Source organism: Pseudomicrostroma glucosiphilum (genome assembly GCF_003144135.1).
Source record: "Pseudomicrostroma glucosiphilum strain MCA 4718 unplaced genomic scaffold BCV69scaffold_18, whole genome shotgun sequence".
NCBI lineage: Eukaryota > Fungi > Basidiomycota > Exobasidiomycetes > Microstromatales > Microstromataceae > Microstroma > Microstroma glucosiphilum.
Window position 1 is genome coordinate 86,308 of NW_020289930.1, and position 17,625 is coordinate 103,932.

The 17,625-nt window shown below is 56.1% G+C and overlaps 6 protein-coding genes across 6 annotated transcripts; 3 read left to right on the plus strand and 3 right to left on the minus strand.

Moving 5' to 3' along the window:
• The first annotated feature begins 43 nt into the window (after nucleotides 1-43).
• Nucleotides 44-3,368, plus strand: BCV69DRAFT_285356 (Dihydropteroate synthase). The gene is made up of 2 exons (XM_025493364.1): nucleotides 44-654; nucleotides 725-3,368. The coding sequence occupies exons 1-2, from the start codon at nucleotides 361-363 to the stop codon at nucleotides 3,137-3,139; spliced, it is 2,709 nt and encodes a 902-aa protein (XP_025345219.1). The 5' UTR covers nucleotides 44-360; the 3' UTR covers nucleotides 3,140-3,368.
• A 95-nt stretch (nucleotides 3,369-3,463) lies between these two features.
• On the minus strand, nucleotides 3,464-4,262 carry BCV69DRAFT_285357 (hypothetical protein; the record flags this gene model as incomplete). The annotated part of the gene is made up of 2 exons (XM_025493365.1): nucleotides 3,464-3,596; nucleotides 3,944-4,262. 2 exons carry the CDS (start codon nucleotides 4,257-4,259, stop codon nucleotides 3,571-3,573), a joined length of 342 nt encoding a protein of 113 aa, XP_025345220.1. The 3' UTR covers nucleotides 3,464-3,570.
• Nucleotides 4,263-4,721: 459 nt separating this feature from the next.
• BCV69DRAFT_285358 (hypothetical protein) lies at nucleotides 4,722-5,604 on the plus strand. The gene is made up of 3 exons (XM_025493366.1): nucleotides 4,722-4,877; nucleotides 4,998-5,101; nucleotides 5,220-5,604. Exons 1-3 carry the CDS (start codon nucleotides 4,772-4,774, stop codon nucleotides 5,346-5,348), a joined length of 339 nt encoding a protein of 112 aa, XP_025345221.1. The 5' UTR covers nucleotides 4,722-4,771; the 3' UTR covers nucleotides 5,349-5,604.
• A 117-nt stretch (nucleotides 5,605-5,721) lies between these two features.
• Nucleotides 5,722-8,002, minus strand: BCV69DRAFT_285359 (putative GLN1-glutamate--ammonia ligase). The gene is made up of 6 exons (XM_025493367.1): nucleotides 7,922-8,002; nucleotides 7,589-7,624; nucleotides 7,449-7,487; nucleotides 7,217-7,239; nucleotides 7,055-7,121; nucleotides 5,722-6,934 (listed from the first exon to the last, which is right to left on the minus strand). The coding sequence occupies exons 1-6, from the start codon at nucleotides 7,947-7,949 to the stop codon at nucleotides 6,054-6,056; spliced, it is 1,074 nt and encodes a 357-aa protein (XP_025345222.1). The 5' UTR covers nucleotides 7,950-8,002; the 3' UTR covers nucleotides 5,722-6,053.
• Nucleotides 8,003-11,195: 3,193 nt separating this feature from the next.
• On the plus strand, nucleotides 11,196-14,858 carry BCV69DRAFT_253379 (DUF625-domain-containing protein; the record flags this gene model as incomplete). The annotated part of the gene is made up of 7 exons (XM_025490513.1): nucleotides 11,196-11,460; nucleotides 11,560-11,691; nucleotides 11,770-11,991; nucleotides 12,034-12,234; nucleotides 12,307-13,728; nucleotides 13,915-14,107; nucleotides 14,225-14,858. The coding sequence occupies 7 exons, from the start codon at nucleotides 11,196-11,198 to the stop codon at nucleotides 14,856-14,858; spliced, it is 3,069 nt and encodes a 1,022-aa protein (XP_025345223.1).
• Nucleotides 14,859-15,059: 201 nt separating this feature from the next.
• Nucleotides 15,060-17,589, minus strand: BCV69DRAFT_314907 (FAD/NAD(P)-binding domain-containing protein). Its single transcript, XM_025495157.1, has 4 exons — nucleotides 17,311-17,589; nucleotides 17,143-17,233; nucleotides 16,093-17,042; nucleotides 15,060-15,999 (listed from the first exon to the last, which is right to left on the minus strand). The coding sequence occupies exons 1-4, from the start codon at nucleotides 17,401-17,403 to the stop codon at nucleotides 15,310-15,312; spliced, it is 1,824 nt and encodes a 607-aa protein (XP_025345224.1). The 5' UTR covers nucleotides 17,404-17,589; the 3' UTR covers nucleotides 15,060-15,309.
• Between the last annotated feature and the right edge of the window lie 36 nt (nucleotides 17,590-17,625).

Below are 17,625 nucleotides of genomic sequence, written 5' to 3' on the forward strand. Positions count from 1 at the left end.
GCGTAGAAATAAAGGGCGGGTGGATAGGACCCTCGCCCTGCCTCTACCTTTCACCTTGCACACTGCCTACGAGTCCGCCTTACTATCTTCTCATCAGCATGGTCTCCCGATACTGCTCTGCTACATACTCTCGCTGAGGCAATGCTACGGCACTCCGCAGCTCCTACACTCCTTCGACCTCTATCTCGTGCGTTGCGGACACATCTTCTTGGCTCATCTGCACACGCTAGCAGCAGTAGCGGCTTCTTCTCTTCTTCCAGACATTCGCTGGCATCCTTTTCTACTTTGACTCGTCTTTATCTCTCTCACACTAGACAGAGAGCCTCTAGACATCTCACAAGCCAGCTTCCAGCAGTCAGGATGACATCCAGCGCCTCGAGCTCGTCTGCTCCACAACCCCTACTGCCTGACTCGCTACACATCTCTCAACTCTCCGTGCGCATTCCCCTCGGCGTCGACTCATGGGAGCGTCTCACCCCGCATCAGCCTGTCACCTTAGACATACAGGTCCACACGGATGTCAGTAAAGCGGGGAGGAGCGATCATTTGCCTTATAGTATTCATTATGGCATCTTGGTCAAGGAGGTGGAGAAGCATTGTGAAGAGGCGGGGAGAGAGGGCGGGAGGAGATACAGGAGCTTGGAGGGCTTGGCTGTGAGTACATCACAGAGTCTTTTGAACCACAAAGTCATCTGCTGACGAAGACTCCCTCCTCGATCCACAGGACGGCATCGCCAAGGTCTGCCTCTTCGTGTGCAAAGCGCCCAAGGTAACACTCAAGGTCCAGAAGCCCCGCTCTCTGCTGCACGCCCGCTCCGCAGGAGTTGAAATCTTCCGAGTAGCAGAAGACTTTGAGCATTCCGACGGGACTCCAGCTAAGCATGGCGAGGATGTAGCAGACTTGCATACTCTCAGTCTTGCGCCTGACTCCGTTTCGGCCATCGAGGACAAGGTGGTGGTCAAGGACCTTCTCATTACTACGATCCTGGGAGTGAACCCCTGGGAGCGCGTAGACAAGCAGGTAGTCAAGGTCAATCTCACCGTCTTCAGTGGGTTAGAGCGATCTCACAAGGTCCCTTCGACGGTGGACACCGTTACCAGTCCACAGAACTACCGTACTATTGTGCGAGCCATCACAGAGCATATAGAGAGTACCAACTACAAGACCGTCGAGTCGCTCGCCCTGAGCATCGCAAGAGTGGCCGTTGTGCGCAATCGGGTACCCAAAATTCGGGTGAGGGTAGACAAGCCCAGTGCCATCATGTTCGCAGATGCTGCTGGCTGCGAGGTGGAGAGGGACTGGCGCTTCTTCGAGAATGAAGACTTGGGCAGAGGTGAAGCTCTGCCAGCGGCCTCTGGATTTGCAAAGCCCACAACTGCTCCTCTGCCGACTGTAGCAGCAACGACAAGGCCTTCTTCGCCCACCTCCACGTCCGAGTGGCACGTAGCAGCCATTGCCCTCGGCTCCAACTTAGGCGATCGAGCCCTCAACATTGAGCGAGCCGTGCAAGCCCTTAGCTCTTCTCCAGACTGCAAATTGATCGACACCTCCTTCCTCTACGACACATCTCCCATGTACTACACCGATCAGCCTTCCTTCCTGAATGGCGCCTGCCGGATCGCTACGCGTCTCTCCCCCGAGAGGCTCCTGGATTTGACGCAGTCCATTGAAGTGCAGCTGGGAAGAGATAAGCGTGGTGTACCCATCAAGGGCCCGCGTAGGGTAGATCTCGACATCGTCTTCTACGACCGCCTAGAGATGAGCACGGAGCGACTCACCATCCCACATCCTGGAGTCAAGGAGCGAGAATTTGTGTTGAGGCCACTGGCGGACATTTTACCTCAGTATGCGCACCCGACGTCCAGGAGGAGCGTGCAACAGCTGCTCAACCTCCTTGTCAATTCTGAAGAGTACGAGCCTGCAGACGTCAAGCGGGTCATGCCGCTCGGCAGGAACAGGGCGTCGGCAGCATCAGCAAGTGTGGGCGAGCAAGATGGATCTGCTTCTGCTGCTGCCTTCTGGACGTGGGGCGAGCGTACCTACCTAATGGGCATCATCAATGCCACTCCCGACTCCTTTTCGGACGGAGGCGACAATCTCTACGTCGAAGCAGCGATCAAGACGGCTACCAGTATGGTCTCTCAAGGCGTGGATATCCTCGATGTAGGTGGTATGAGCACCGCACCTAATGCGGTCGAGGTGGACGAGAAAGAGGAAACCGCCCGTGTCGTACCGGTGATCAAGGCGATCCGCGCCGCAGGGATCAGCACACCCATCTCCATCGACACTTTCCGTGCGGGTGTAGCACAGGCTGCTCTAGATGCAGGCGCAGATGTGATCAACGATGTTACGGGCGGGGAGCGTGATGTTCGTATCCTCGACGTGGCCCGCGAGGCAGGAGTGCCTTACATCCTCATGCACACCCGAGGCGACAGTAAGACAATGGGTCGTCTTGCCTCGTATCCAGGAGGCGTAGTCGAGGGTGTCTGCTCCGAGCTGGCAACGAGGGTACAGAGAGCACTGCGTCGAGGTGTGCGCAGGTGGAACCTAGTACTGGATCCAGGCGTGGGTTTCGCAAAGGATGCAGAGGGCAACTTGGACCTCATTCGTGGCCTTGCTCGCATGACTGGTGGGGGAGGAGGCGCTGGTCTAGGAGGAGGAGCAGGAGCAGGAGCGGGAGCAGGCATGAGAGGAGCGATCCCGGGACTCATTACACCGGAGCCTGCAACCTCTCGCGTCGTCTCTCCCAAAGTCTCCACCATCGATCTCCCCACCTCGAGCAATGGCGCCATCGCTGTCAAGGTGAACGGCAGCAGCAGCGAGGTGGTCCCCTCCTCGGACTTCAATGACGAAGACGACGAGGATCCCTCCCACCTTCCCTCTTCCTCCCTTCACGCCTTTCCCCTCTTACTCGGTCCCTCGCGCAAGCGCTTCATTGGTTCTCTCACAGGGAAAGAAGAACCAAAGGATCGCGTCTTTGGTACTGCCGCCGCGTGCGTAGCGGCCGTTGCTGGTGGAGTGGATATACTCAGGGTGCACGATGTACCGGAGATGAGGGATGTAGTGAGCATGGCGGACGCAATCTATCGAAGGCGTGGGGGAGGGGGAGAGAAGAAGGTGAAGGAGGGAGTAGAGTGAAGAAGGTGAAGGAGGGTGTAGAGTGAAGAAGGTGAAGGGGGGAGTGGAGTGAAGGAGTAAAGGAGAGGTGGAAAGGGCAAGAGGTTTTGCTTTTCTGAAAGCGTATGTGGCCAATTGTCAAGCCCTAGAATGTTTCAATCGCAATGCTCCTCTTTTGTGCGTCATTCGAGGCGCTTGCTTCTCTACTCCACCGGAGCAACCCCAACTCATAGCTTGGCCTGAGGCAAGGCTCGTAGTCTCTCCTGTGAACGCATCGTCCGATCCCAATCACTCAGCACAAACCAAATGTCTTTGCAAGAATCTTCCATTTGGTATGCAGCTTGCTCTGTCTCTCCTCGCCGGTATTACCCTCTCCCCCTCTACCGGCCATCTACAGTCACTACAAGAGCAACAAGGAGGCCCTTCCGCAACGCACTCGTGATATGAGGCGTTTAGTGGGCTCGGTTCTTGTGGTACTCTGATAGGAGATACGAAGGAGTAGAGATGGAGTCAGTCGTCTTGCTCCTGTTCGTGATAGTGGTGGTACATCGTCTATGCACGCCTCCCGTATCGGTTTCGCTTCCTCTTGCTTCTGAGAGTCACTTCCCCGCGAGGTCGGATGGGATTGAAGGTGGTCTCCAATGCAGATACCACCTCCCGCCTGATGTGTGTCTTGATTGACGGGAGCCCGAGTCCTAGCCTTTTATCCATCCTCGTCCTGCCCCAGATGCTGTCTACCAATCTCATCCGATTTCCCAGGCCTACCTTCTTCTTCTCTTAACCCTCCCTCTCCCACTTTCTCCTCCTGAATCGCGCTCTACTCACTCAAGTGCATGTTATAATCCATCGTGTATCCAATCAAGAACAAGCTAGCCATGGCAACCACGAGTGGCTTTCCATTTCCAGGGTTAGCAAAAGGTCCCTTCTTGAGCGTGGTAGATCCCTTGGGCAGACTCTTGTAGAATCCAACAACTTCGTCCATTCGAGCCGAGTTGCCTCCGGGACCCTGCAGGGATTTAGGAGTGGCAATCTTGGGTGGGATGGGCAAGGAGGCGCCTGAAGAGGAAGAGGAGGCGGTGGAGTTCAGGCGAACCTGTTGTCCGAGGGTGCGGGTGGAGCGGGCAAGACGGGGGGCGATCATCCTGCGAAGATAGGCACATGGAGAGATGCGGGCGCGAAAGGCAGAATCAGTATGGTGGTCTGGCTGTATCTCTTGATGGATAGTCTCTTCTATCCTTGACTCCGCAGAGGGGATTACGCACCTGTACGACTTGACTTGTCAGAGAAAGAGTGGTGGTAGATGGTGATGATGGAGATCCAAGTCGCTCCAAGGCGGGGGCGAAGATCGTAGACGTGCGAGCAGCAGCCCACGCCAGGCAGGCGGGCGGGCAGGCGGGCACCCACCCAGCCAGGCAGGCAGCAGGGACAGCGTCAGGCTGGCGCGCGCAACACCTTGGCCGGCCACCGCCGAGAGGGGCCACGAGGGTGCTCGTTCCGTTCCGACCTTGGGGGAAAGGGTGGAGAGGCGGAAAGAGGAGGAGCAGGCGCTACAAACACCAAGCACTCGGCTGGAGTGCAACACATACACACGCATACACACTCACTCACTCACTGCTATCTACAACACAACGTAATCGAAAGCGAGCAGCGATCATGGCAGACGCCCGTCGTCAAGTGTCCACTTCTTCCTCTGCTACTACCACTTCCCGCAGCTCCGCAGCCACAGCCGCATTGAATGCCGAGCGGGACGCAGTGGATCGTGAGTGATAGCGCGTAGATCGTGCGGCCCTTTCTCTCCCCGTCTGGGTGAACACTGACAAGTCTACCTCTACCCTATCCTTCCCTCTTCCTACTACTTTTCTTCCCCTCCAATCACTAGTCCTCCACTCTCTCTCCACCCTCCTCCAAACAGGTCTGACCCGCTCAGACTTGAAAGCCAGCATGACCCTACTAGGGCAGGGTGTTCATCCAACTGCGCTCGCGGTGAGTAGCACCGCAGAGGTGATGAACAAGCCAACGTTGCAGGCAGAGAGCGTCAAGTTGACCTCAGAGTAGAGTACCTGATTTGCACCCCCCACTCTTCCCTTTGGTATGCTAAAAGCAAGTAATCACTGACCTTCGAGCAGAAGGAGCTCGTACCACCTCTACCTCTACCTCTACCTCTACTTCTACCGCTGGCCGTCCTACTCCTGCTTCTGCAACGGCTGCTGCAGGAGGTGAAGGAGCATAGAGGTAGAGATAGACGTACACCACAACGACTTGAATCCTTGAAATGCTAGCATCACGCTCTCCGCCCTAGCCACGTTCCACGTTCTTCCTTCTTCCCCTCTTCCCAATCGTAATCGTCATCGTCATCGTATTGTACTGTACTAGTACTTGTTCATAGAGATAGCAATAAAGACGCGCTTGAGCGATCACGAGGACTAGTCTGTGATCAGCTCAGAGCAGAGCAGTCAAATTCGACCGGCTCGACTCAATCACTCCCTCCCTCGCTTGCTCGCTCGCAGGCTCGCTGGTCCCCTCTTCTCTGCTCCGTTAGAAATTAAGCAAGATTCGTTCACATTTCAAGTCACAGCCCACATCACATCAGACCTTTGCAGGGTACCGAGAAATTCTTCCATCCATTGAACCGGACTGGGCGGGGTCATGCGCGTCAAGACAAGTGAAAGTGAGAAGCAAGGAGACAGAGTGCGAGACGAAGAGGGAGAGAGAGAGAGGCAAGTAGGAGGAGAAAGACCCGCCAGCGCTGCTGCTGCTGCTGCTCGGAAAGGTCCTGTTCTAAGCTGCCGCTGGAGAGTGAGACCCGAAAGGCAGCTTGGCTCTTCCCGCTCCCGCTTTCCACTTCCGCTCTTCCCCGCACTGCACCCTTCCTCCCTCCACTACCTTCTCACACCGCGACAAGTTCCCACTGCCCTCCCTTGCGCTCCCCCCCACTTTAGTCCTCGGAGACGATGGTGGTGTCGACGATGATGCCGGTGACCAGGTAAGGGTCGATATTCGAGGCGGGTCGCCTGTCCTCGAGGTAACCGTAGCCCTGAGCAGCCACGTGTCGTGGGATACGAATCGAGGCACCACGGTTGGCAACACCAGAGGAGAACTTGCCAATGTGGCCAGTCTCGTGACGACCGGTAAGTCGGAGGTCATTGTCCTCTCCGTAGACCTTGATGTGCTCGGCGTGCTTCTTGCTCAGCTTCTCAATGGCAGCCTCGATGGCCTTCATACCACCCTCCTTTCGCATCGACTCGGTAGAGTAGTTGGTGTGGCATCCAGCTCCGTTCCAGTCTCCTGGCACGGCCTTGGGGTGGAAGGAGACCTTGACTCCCCACTCCTCGGCAATCCTGATCAGCAGGTAGCGGGCTACGACAAAGTGGTCACCCATGGCAATGCCCTCACAGGGTCCGACCTGGAACTCCCACTGAGCGGGCATCACCTCGGCATTGATACCAGAGATGGTCAGGCCAGCGTACAGGCAGGCTCGGTAGTGGCACTCGACGATGTCACGGGCAAAGACCTTGCCGGCACCGACACCACAGTAGTAAGGTCCCTGGGGAGCGGGGAAACCTCCCTTGGGCCAGCCGTAGGGCTTGTCATCGATGTCGAAGAGGGTGTACTCCTGCTCAAGACCGAACCAAGGCTTCTCGGCCTTGGCCTTCTCCATGACAGTGTTGGCGTAGGCACGGTGGTTGGACTTGTTGGGGCTGCCATCGTTGTTGTAGCACTCGCACAGAACGATGATGTTGTCTCCACGACGGATGGGGTCCCTGTAGTAGGCAACGGGGCGGAGCCAGACGTCGGAGTCGTGGCCGGGAGCCTGGTCTGAGCGGGTCAAGGGCGAGCAGTGCAGTGGAGGCAGGTGTCAGGACAGCAGCTCGCCGAAAATCGTACAAACCCCCCTCTTTCATCAAAGCGGCGAGCGAAGCAGCGTTTGAGACTCACTGGTCGAGGAACCGTCAAAGTTCCACTCCTTCAGGTCCTTGAGCGAAGTCACCTTCTTGTCCACGGTCTATGAATTCGAGGAGGAGCAAGTGGAAGTGGGTGTGAGTTCGGGCTCATGACAACGGCACAAGGCGCACAAGGGGCAAAGCACTCTGAACTCACAGTAGTCTTTCCGCGAATCTCACCTAGAGTCAGTGGAGAGAGGCAAAGAGAGCAGGGCTGCAAGTCAGACCACCATCCCTCGGCAGATCACCTCATTTGCGCCCATGAAGCTGCTTCGGGGCTGCTATAAGCTCTGCATGTACTGAAGCAGCACGCGCAGAGTCGCACCAACGTCATACAGCTCCACGAGCACATTTTCTGCCCCAGATCTTCTACCTTTGCTCGTACTCACCATCACCGTCGATCCAGATGTACTCGGCCTGGACTCGTCCTGTGAAGCAGTGCAGCGGAGAAAAGGTGGGCGGAGGGGGTGAGCATTCGTACTTCTCAATTGCAATGGGTGCCCTCTCTATAGGCAGTGCAGATTCTCACCTCCCTGGTCCAGACTCATGTAAGAGGCGGCGAGGCCTGTAAGCGGATTGGGGTTGGGGGTCAAGGAAGGTAGGTGGAGGCAATGTCAGTCCTATGTCTACACATCCAGCGTGGAGAGGAAGGGTGCAGTGCGAGAGTGGTGCTAATGGTGTGCAATGCACATGTGCTAGCAGGATAGCATACTCGGACGTCGTACAGTTGCCTGGGATCCCCCCGGTGAGAGTGCTGGCGTACTAATCGGGAATCCTTGTGCGGCTATCTTCCAACGGAAGGTGCGGGTGCGGTGTCCGAATTGGCCGTGGGTGGGGCAGAGTGACGGCTGTGTATACTGACCTGGGTTGTTGGTGAAGGGAACAGCCATTGTGAATGTGGGTGTTGTTTGTTGGGTCGTTGTTGAGTGAGAGGGGTAAAGGTGAGTACTGGTTTGGAAGGAAAGGGAGGAGGAAGAAGTCTGAAGTCGAGCGGGGTGGGCGATGAGCTCTAGTCTGGTTGCTGTGTGATTGCAATTGCAAGGTCTGTGCCAGTGCGTCTGCGCGGGTGGCTGGCCTCGGCTGGGCTGGGCTGGGGGCAGGCGGGGCTCGGGAGACGCGGGCAGGGCAGGGCAGGGCAGCAAGGGAGGAGGACAAAAGGCTGCTGCCCCAGCGCCCACCTGCCTCGCCCGACCGGATGGGGCCAGAGAGCAAAGGGCAAAGGGCGCAAAGACTGCTCTGGTGCCTAGAGGGCCATGGATTGCTCCCTAAAGAGGCTCCGCTGTTATCTCTATTTCCAAGCCGGGTTCCTGGGCCGCCCACCCAAGCCAGCCTGCCAATCGGCACCGGAACTGCCATACCCCGCCCTAGCACCTAGATAGCTGCTACTGGCCTGCCTGCCTCCCTGCTACCGACTGGATCAGTGACGTACATGTCACGCTCACCGTGACCTCGAAGCGAACCAAGCTACACTCCCTCCACAGGTACGGCAGGCAGGCACGCTCACATTCATTGCAGCTGATTCAGTGATACAGATTCCAGATACCTTCTCTACTATCTCTATCAAAACAAGCGAGAAGCAGAGGCACAATCAAGTCCGCCGAAACATGCAGACTCGCCTTCTTCGTGCGAAGAGAGATCAAAGCGTGTGACTGACTCGTTGAGCAGCCGATCAACGGCGAATGGTGTGGGAAGGAGAAAAGCAACCGTAGGCGTTGCCGATGTTGACTGGGCGGCAGCCACCCAGGGCATAGGCCAGATCAGGCCAATCGGGAAGTGGAGTCGATCACCCCTTGGCTCCCACAGCCAAATAGGACTCACAGTCCTTCCAAGCGAGATCCGCAAGGTGGGCGAGAGATGCGCAGGGGCCATTCTAGTCTACGCAATAACCCTTACCAGTCCACAAAGCCCTCTCGTCGCGACTCTTCTCGCTACTGATTGCACTGCACTATCAATTTCCTCCACGGCCCTTTTGTTTCCCTCCTCCCACTTGCAGCCTGGCTGTCCCTTAGCTGGTGACCTTGATCGCTTCGGCAGCTTATCCCCATTGGACAGCGTCGACCGTGAGACCTCCTCCGCGTACTACTTTCCTGTGAACCCGCACCCATGGGTGTCGGTGGGTCTACTTGCCTGCATCGGGTCTTATTGCATCAATCTCTGATTCAGGGCCGAGCTTTCTGAGACAGGGTAAGCTCATAATGCGCACTATTTACTCAACAGAATGCCATGTCCTGGCGTCAGCGTACCCATCGGTACGTCAGCACGTGAGCCACTTTCGTAGAACCGGTACTCGAATGACTGGGGTTCTCCACCTCTGCAAGTGAGCAGGTTCATGACTGCACAGAGCATTGAGGCGCACTTGGGCCCGGTAGCAGCAGCAGCAGCAGCAGCAGCAGCAGCAGCCGGTGCGTCTTAGGAATGCCTGCCCTCCTGCGTAGCGTACATTTATGGGAGACGGGGCACCCTTTTGAGAATTGTATGTTGGACAGAAGACCGAGCACAGAAGCCAAGCGACGCTCAAAGGGAGCTCGCTCGCTCGTGAGTGCTCCGCGCAGCCCCCGTCCACTTACTGGGAGACTGGCTAGCTAGGTAGAGGCCGCACGAGAGGTGAACAGAGCTTCCCGGCCCAACAGGAGCAAAAGGTGGGCATACCTCAGAAGAAGTGCGCGGTGCTTATAGCCGTATCAGACATCTCTTGCCCTCGAGTGACTAGACAATCCATGTCTTGCTTCATATTGTCGAGCAAAGTCAGAATGCCGAGATCGTTGTCCAATGCCAGATGTCACAGAGGTGCCATTTGAGAATTGTGTCCTGCCCGCGGGTGTTTCACTTCAGCGAAACCGTGCTTGACGTCGGCCCACCTCCACTGTCGCTTGAGCCCCCTGTTGACGGGTGTGAGTCTTGGGTGGATTGTGCCTGATAGAAGCAAGAGTGACACATGCGCGGGCCGAGTGTATGCAGGCAGACGTGGCTGGGCTTCCGTGGCCCTGTGCGCCCGCGTCTGTCTTTTCCGATGGTGGGCGATTGAACTCAGCTCATCTCACTGCTTCCCTCCTGGCTTCCTTCCGTCCCTCGGTAATACCACATCCCGGGCTTCTATACCATCCCACTTCTTGGACCCTTCGTCGTCGAGGATGAGGCCAAACAAGAGGGCTCGATCATCTCCCTCGCCGCCGTCCTCGCCATCGTCATCCCCGCATCAGCAAAGGGACCTAGGCGCGACGCATACATCGACCTCCCCATCGTCGTCATCATCATCAGCCTCCCCAGCGCCATCCACCTCCACAGTACAAGGTGCCACCGCGACCTCACATCTTCGCGCGTCCGAAGCAAACAAGACTGGCACAACGACGCCGCCTTCCAACAAGGGAAAGGGAAAAGAGAAGCAGTCATCAGACCCCAAGGCCACGCGCCCAGCTACTCCTCCCAGTGGGAAGAGATCGGCGACGGGCGAAGCTGGGGCTTCTCCTTCACGCAAAGAAGCCAAGCGGTCCACCTCACAGTCTGCATCGGCAAAATCATCTTCCACTGCCACGAAGACGGCAGAGGATGGTGATTCTTCTGCTGCTCAGGATCCGACAACAGCAATAGCAGCATCCTCTTCCCCGTCCTCATCCTCATCGTCAGCGCCCCCGTCACCGTCAACCTCTTCATCCCCATCGTCGCTTGCTTCACGTAGCTATAATCGTTCACCCGTACATGACAGGCAAGAAGCGTCTTCGTCGTCGTATACCGAAGCAGGACGCGAAAAGAGCCTATCTGGATCATCGCCCAGCGCCAAGTCGCCCGAGGGTAGCGATTTGCCCGGTGCTGGCTTCTCCTCAGCTGAGACAGCCCGTTCGCCATGGCTGCTTACGGTCAATGCCCCCCAATCACCCCAATCGCCGACAGCCAAGAGACTCAGTCAGGTCATTCGGCGTAACTCCAATGAGGGTAGTCCTGTCCGCACTGTTGGAGGAGCGGCAATGGCTCCCACCTCGCCCGGCGAGCGCTCCACTGAACAACAGCAAAAGAAGCCACCGATTGGCTCAGCAGGTCCCCTGTCCGTCGCTGACCTGACAGGACAGCTAGACGAGGATCATGATGTAGATCCTCCGGAGCTAGTGGGCGAGTTGAGTGCCGGTCCTGGCAATTCATCGATGGACTCGGAGACCGAAGAGGGCGAGGAGGTGGATGTCATCCTCACACATGGCGGACAGCAAGTCAGCGTAAAGATACCACAACCGCTGCTCCTCACGAGCACAATAGCCAGAGGACCATTCCATCAATGCGGTACCGCAAGAAGAGTCAAGGTGTATCGTCTCGAAGGGGAGTCTTGGATTGATAATGGCACAGGCTATTGCGCAGGTGTCTACGACGAGGTCCACGATGAGGCCTTGCTTGTCGCGCGTGTGGAAGACAGCTGTATCATGATCGATGGAGCAGCTCCCGACCCTCGGAAGCAGGCCGTACTGGATGGGCCACCCGAGCTGCTGCCCAACGGCGAGCTGCCCAGAGATGCAGCTGCTCTCGATCCTCCACCCCCACCGAGCATACAACCTTACTACTTAATCGTCAGTGAAGATATGGATGTAGATGAACACATCATGCTGAATACGCAAGTCGTAAAGGAGGATGTATATCAGAAACAACAAGGTGAGTCGGAGTCGAAGGATGAGCGTGATGAGGCTGAGAGAAGCGCTGGAACTTACAGGCTCCTTTGCAATTGCTCAGATACTCTGGTGGTCTGGACTGAGAGCGACGGAACAGACATGGCGCTTTCGTTCCAGGAGGCAGATGGCTGTCAAGAGGTGTGGGAATTTATCACCGAGGTCCAGAGGCACTTTCACGCCAATCAAGCTGCCGCTTCTGCTGCCGCCCTCTCCGACTCGCCGACGCCCGACGCAGGCTCCCCGACCTCTGGAGGTGATCTCAGCCAATCCAATTGGGGCATGGGTATGGTGATGCTCATTGACAGTACCGCCTTTAATCCACCAGAACCCTCGCTGGGCAAGCTGGAAGAAATCGAGCAAGTGCTCAAAGAGACCGCGAGCAAAGGACCTTTGGCGCGGGAAAAGGTCGCCGAGTGGCTGGTGAGAGCGGACTACCTTCGTAAGCTCGTGCCCGTCTTTCAAGACGCAGAAGATCTAGAGAACGTAGAGGACTTGCAGTGTCTATGTACAATCATGCAGACTATTGGTATGTATCTCGTCCGGTACACGAACAATGTTGCCTCTCACTAACCCCTGCGCCACCTTCTCCAACCTACAGTGATGCTCAATGACAGCGCCATCGTGGAGACGATCATTCAAGACGACCTCTTCATCGACATTGCAGGCATGTTCGAGTATGATCCCGAATTTCCAACTCTCAAAGCTTCGTATAGAGACTACCTTCGCAACACGGCGAGATTCAAGTCAGTGATAGACATCGACGACATCAAGATCGTGACCAAGATTCACCAAGTCTATCGGTTGCAGTACCTCAAGGACGTGATACTGGCCCGGATATTGGACGATGCCATGTTCTCTGTCTTGAATTCTTGGATCTTCTTCCACCAGGTAGACATCGTCAATTACTGCTCAGGCAGTATTCCCTTCCTGCAACGGATCTTTGCAGTCTGCGAGCCCGACAGTGGAGAAACGGAAGAGAAGAAGCACGATGCCGTCTTCTTTCTGCAGTCACTCTGTGCAATGGGCAAGCAAGTTCAGATGCCGGTGCGGGTGGGTCTCTACAGATCTTTGACGGATCACGGCGTCTTGTCCTTGCTCGAGTATGGCCTGTTCGAGTCTGGACATCAAAGAGTACAGAATGCAGCAGCTGAGATGCTCATGGTGCTCGTCGAGTTTGACCCGAGCATCATACGCACCCATACTCTGGAGCAAGAGGAAAAAGGCCAGACGACGTTTGTCTCTCGGCTCTCCGACGTTTTGCATGCAGCAAAGGACCTTGGCTTCAAAGCGCAGATGTCCGAGGTAATGCGTACGATGTTTGATTATCCCTCTCCGGACAGTGCACCGCAGAGCCTCAATGCAACGGCGGCAGCCGCTAATCGCAACAAAGTCGATCCCGACCGGTTCTTCGCCCATCTATATGAAGCAGACATTGACCGTCTGTTTGGTCCTCTGAAACGTTTGCCGGATTACAAGACACTGGAAGTTGCCACGGTACGGTATTCAGTCGGACCCCGGGAACACTCTGCGCTCTTGGCTCACCTATGTGAGCTGCTGTGCAACTGCGTACTTCAGCATGGCTTTCGGTCACAGTATTACGTCATCACTTCGGAGATTGCAGTGCACGTCGCTACGCTCCTCTTTGCCAAGGAAAAGCACATGAAGCTGGCGGCCATCAAGCTTTTCCGCGCCTGTCTCGCGTCGAACAACCAGTTCATCAATCGTCACTTTCTGAAACATGACATCTTCGGAGCCATCCTCGTTCTCGCCAGGAGGGAGTGCCAACGGGACAACCTAATCCTCTCGGCCTGCATCGAGTTCTTCGAGCATCTCAAAAAGGAGAAGAGCAAGATCGTCATGGATCACCTAGTCGATCGACACTACCAGGACTTGGAAGTGCTAAGTCAGAATCGCTTTGCTGGGCAATGCTTCTCGGCCATCTTTGAGTCTGCTCGCAAGCCGAATGCCCCTCAGAAGGGCACTGCTGGAGGTACCAACGAGGGCGAGCGCGGAGCTGATGGTGGTGAGGGCAAATCTCGGCAGAGCAGTAGAAGCCGAGTTGGCAACAGCACTACCACGTTCAACACCTCTGGTCTCACCACGCGCAAGAGGCTCGGCGTGAGGAACAGTGGCACTGATGCATCCCGCCGGACTACCACTGGAGCAGGAGTCAGGGGAGGCTTCATTCGTCCAGCCCAAGAAGGAGAAGAAGAAGCAGACGAGAATGCCTACTTTGATGACTCGGACGACGAAGAAGAACCTACCCTCGCTCTTGCTGGTCCCGCTTCTGCTGCCCGCAACAAGACCACTGCTGCTGCTATGTCCAGCTCAGCACCGCGCTTGAAGAGCTCAGTCGCCTCTGCGTCTGTAATTCCCACCCCGTCCTCTGTCCCTTCCCAGTCCTCCTCATCGGGCGGTCTGGCGGGGATCGGCATGTACGCAGACGACGACGATGACGATGAAGACGTCGAAGGAGATTTCGAGACTCAAGACAAGGTCATCCTCTCCAATGGCAGTAGCGGTAGCGACATCAGCAATAGCAGTAGCAGTGGAAGCGTCAGCGTCGCAAATACAAACGTAAGCGCAGATGCAGATGCAGACGCAGACGCACCTCTCTTAGCCCTGCACAGTCGCGTGAGCGAGAAGCGTCGGAGAGAAGAAGCCGAGGAGGATGACTTTGGATTGGAGAGATTGGCGAAACGCACCCATGCTGACGCACAAGAGGGATCAGAAGGCGCTTCCGCTCCCAAATCTATGAATCTCACAAGATCTTCGTCTGTCGGAAGCGGTGGTGGCTTCATCCTTGAAGACGAGGAGCAAAAGGAAGAAGCAGAAGCAGAGGCACAACCTCTCACACCCGCACTTGCGTCAGCGTCAGCGTCAGCATCTGCACCTGTATCTGCACCTGCATCTGTGCAGCCCTCGAAGATGACCAGCAGTGGAAGCAACGGTGGCAGTGGTGGGAAGCGCATTTCCCTCGGTCTATCCTCAGAGGCGACGAAGCGCATATCTGCATCTTCTGCGTCTGGCTCGTTGGAAGAGGTGGATACAAGCAAGGACGAGGACGGGGATAGGGATAGGGACGGTGAAGAGGCGGTCTCTGGTACTGCTGCCTTACTTGGAGAGAAGAGTGGGGTGCAGGGGACGTAGGACGTGGACGTAGTGACTAAGGGCTTATCGCTCTGTCCACTCTACGCACAACTGTCTTATCTCGTCTAGTCTGATCTAGTTTCGTCTGGAAAAAAACTTTCCTCATCTGCAATTGTCATCCTTGTTCATACCTGATCTCATCTAGGCTGGCCTTTGCTTTGCTTTGTTCGAGAGCTACTTTCAAGACGCTACGTCTCGTCGAGATGTAGTGGAGAGTGCTGTTCGCTACGTGAAGACAAGTCGAGGCGTTGTGGTCTGGTGTGTGTGGAAGCCGTGATGAGAGACGAAGAAATGTGCTGAGAGATTGACGGTGACCGTCAAGGTCTTGTAATCTAACGTCGTGTTCTAGTAGTTTGTATCGTATGTACAGTAGCGCCTCTCTCGGCTCTAATTCCTCTCCTGCTCCCCCCCGTTTCGTCCCAACCCAAACCCACCAACCTCTTTCTTTTCTTTACTCAACGTATCCCCCCTCCTCACTCAACCCCCTCGAGCTCCACATCACTCCCGTATTCAAATCGTCCCTCAACCCATCCTCTCTCCCACGCTTGACAGCATGTTTACCATTACTCTGTTGGATTGCCAAGGTGAGACCAAGGGAGACTTTGATTCCTGGTAGAGGAGGAGTGTACCGCTCTAGAGAGGAGGGAGGAGTGCTGGGCCAGGAGGGAGTGTCGCTTGCTGTTGAGGAAGAAGAAGAAGAGGAGGAGGAGGAGGAGGAGCTAGAAGAGGAGGTCACCTCTATCTCCCTCGCGCTCGCGCTTGCGCTTGTACTCGCACTGGCAATGCCTAGAGAAGGGTCATTGAGGTGAATCAAGTGGCAAATGTTGGCTGCAGCCAGCTTTGCCTGTGCCCAAGCGGTATGTCCTGCATTGAGGGCACCAAAAGCATCAGCTACGTCGCCAATGACAAAGATGTTGTCGATGCTCTTGCGTGTTTGAGGCTCTACCTCTGCCTCTCCCTCTGCCTCTGCTTGAGATTCGGCCGAGATTGAGGTGGCACTAGACTTCGCAGCAGGGGATACGGCGAGCTGTAGGTGCCGATTGATCTTGCACATGCCTTTTGAGTCGATGGAGCCTCGATCTGATGGTGACAGGGCGTCGAAGAGGTAATTCGTGCAGGGCTTTTGGCCAGTGCAGAAGAGCTGTTGAGATGAACACGTTCAGGAGGACAGCTATGTCAATGATCAAGCCTCACACCTCACATCTCTCCTCCGCTACTGCTCGCTGCAACTTACCACTAGCTCCCCACGGACTTCCCGCCCGTCAAGTGTCCTAATGATCCTCTCCTCTCCCGAAGCGCTCTGACCCCCCTGCATAGCATCTTGACTCAAGTCAGCCCTCGCACTTAGCAACACTTCCACTCCGAGCTTCTGTAGTGCCTCGAGAGACTGGTCGTGCATCCACTTATCGAATCGAGGTAGTAGCTGTTTCGAAGAGCAGAGCAGCGTCACTTTTTTCACTGGCACGCCGCGGGTGGCTTCGAGATGCTCCGGGGAAGGGGGACTGACGCCCGTACCGTAGTAGGCGGCTATATCGCTGGCGAATTGTACTCCGAGAGCTCCACCACCGATGACGATTACGCTCTTTGCCTGTCGGACGCGAGACTGAGCTTCTTGCAGCCAGGACACTCCTTCTTGCTTCGAGCCGCGGCAGGGTGGGAGACGAGGAGGGACGGCCTCAGCAGAGGACTGCCCGTCTGCTTCGCTCTGCCCATCTTCGCGAAGGTTGAGACCTCGCTCGAGCTTGGAGGAGACGCTGGACATGCAGCATGTACCCGGGGCGGCAGTGCTGTTGGAAGCGAGCGTGACATCTTCCACTGTATCCTTCTTGGCGCTAGGACTACTCCACAAGTTGATGGGCGGAGGCAGATGACATCCGAGCGCATACACAAGGTAGTCATACCGGATCTGCATCGTCTCTTCTTCTGCTGCTCGCGGGTCCCGACAGCAGGAAGCTCCTTCGTGCAGTGGACGATAAGTGGCTACTCCTCGACCGAAGGGGAGCTTGCCACCTTTGGCCTGAGGGGCCAGGTCGAGACTGGTGAGACAGCCGTGGATGAGCACGTGCCCGGCAGAGGCGGCATAAGAGGGGACGCCGCTCACCGGCTTGAAGATGTTGGTGTAAGGGATAAAAACCTTCTTCTCGTGTGAAGGCAGCACTGCCACGCGCGGAAAGGCATATAGGTCTGCGCAGAGAGCAAGTAAGCAGAAGGGGGAGAGTGGGTGAGTGGAAGACCACTCGCCTTAAGTTGCAATGGGCGACGCTCCTTGAGCGTGACAACTCACGATTGGCATGTGTATTCCTCTCCAGCACCACTACCCTCCAGCCTTGGGGCAGACCTTGTACTAGACTCTGTACAGCTGTGTGACCTGCATACTGTCGTTGAGGATCATCCACACAATGTCAATGTCAGACTATTCTGTCCCTCTACAGCCTTCTCAACATCCACTCACGCTAGCACCCAGGACGAGTACAGTCTTTGTGGGCCTGTAATCCAACTTCACCCCCTCGTGGGCATGAGGCTGGATCGGATTCGGTACTGTCATCTTGTGTCACAAGGGGAGGCGAGAGGGCTTGCTAGTCTAGCGTGACAATGATGTGATGTAAGCAATGCGGAGTGGTATAACGCAACGGAAGGAGGGCACGACGTGATCACGTCTACGGAGAGTGTGTTGTGTTGTGTTGTGTTGTAAAGGAGTCAAAGAGGACGAAGAGGTCCTCTCCTCTCCCTTGCCTTTCCTCGAACGAACGAATTCAACTCAATTCCT

What these genes read in the sequence shown, in the direction of transcription:
- BCV69DRAFT_314907 (XM_025495157.1), bottom strand. Translation starts at nt 17,403, where the DNA reads ATGACAGTACCGAATCCGATCCAGCCTCATGCCCACGAGGGGGTGAAG. An exon ending in TACTCGTCCTGGGTGCTAGC is followed by an intron (nt 17,234 to 17,310) that starts GTGAGTGGATGT and finishes CCTCAACGACAG; the next exon opens with TATGCAGGTCACACAGCTGT. An exon ending in AAGTCCGTGGGGAGCTAGTG is followed by an intron (nt 16,000 to 16,092) that starts GTAAGTTGCAGC and finishes TCATCTCAACAG; the next exon opens with CTCTTCTGCACTGGCCAAAA.
- BCV69DRAFT_285356 (XM_025493364.1), top strand. Translation starts at nt 361, where the DNA reads ATGACATCCAGCGCCTCGAGCTCGTCTGCTCCACAACCCCTACTGCCT. An exon ending in GGAGCTTGGAGGGCTTGGCT is followed by an intron (nt 655 to 724) that starts GTGAGTACATCA and finishes CTCGATCCACAG; the next exon opens with GACGGCATCGCCAAGGTCTG.
- BCV69DRAFT_285358 (XM_025493366.1), top strand. Translation starts at nt 4,772, where the DNA reads ATGGCAGACGCCCGTCGTCAAGTGTCCACTTCTTCCTCTGCTACTACC. An exon ending in CGAGCGGGACGCAGTGGATC is followed by an intron (nt 4,878 to 4,997) that starts GTGAGTGATAGC and finishes TCCAATCACTAG; the next exon opens with TCCTCCACTCTCTCTCCACC. An exon ending in TTCATCCAACTGCGCTCGCG is followed by an intron (nt 5,102 to 5,219) that starts GTGAGTAGCACC and finishes GTATGCTAAAAG; the next exon opens with CAAGTAATCACTGACCTTCG.
- BCV69DRAFT_285359 (XM_025493367.1), bottom strand. Translation starts at nt 7,949, where the DNA reads ATGGCTGTTCCCTTCACCAACAACCCAG. An exon ending in TCCCTTCACCAACAACCCAG is followed by an intron (nt 7,625 to 7,921) that starts GTCAGTATACAC and finishes ATCCGCTTACAG; the next exon opens with GCCTCGCCGCCTCTTACATG. An exon ending in AGATTCGCGGAAAGACTACT is followed by an intron (nt 7,122 to 7,216) that starts GTGAGTTCAGAG and finishes TCGAATTCATAG; the next exon opens with ACCGTGGACAAGAAGGTGAC.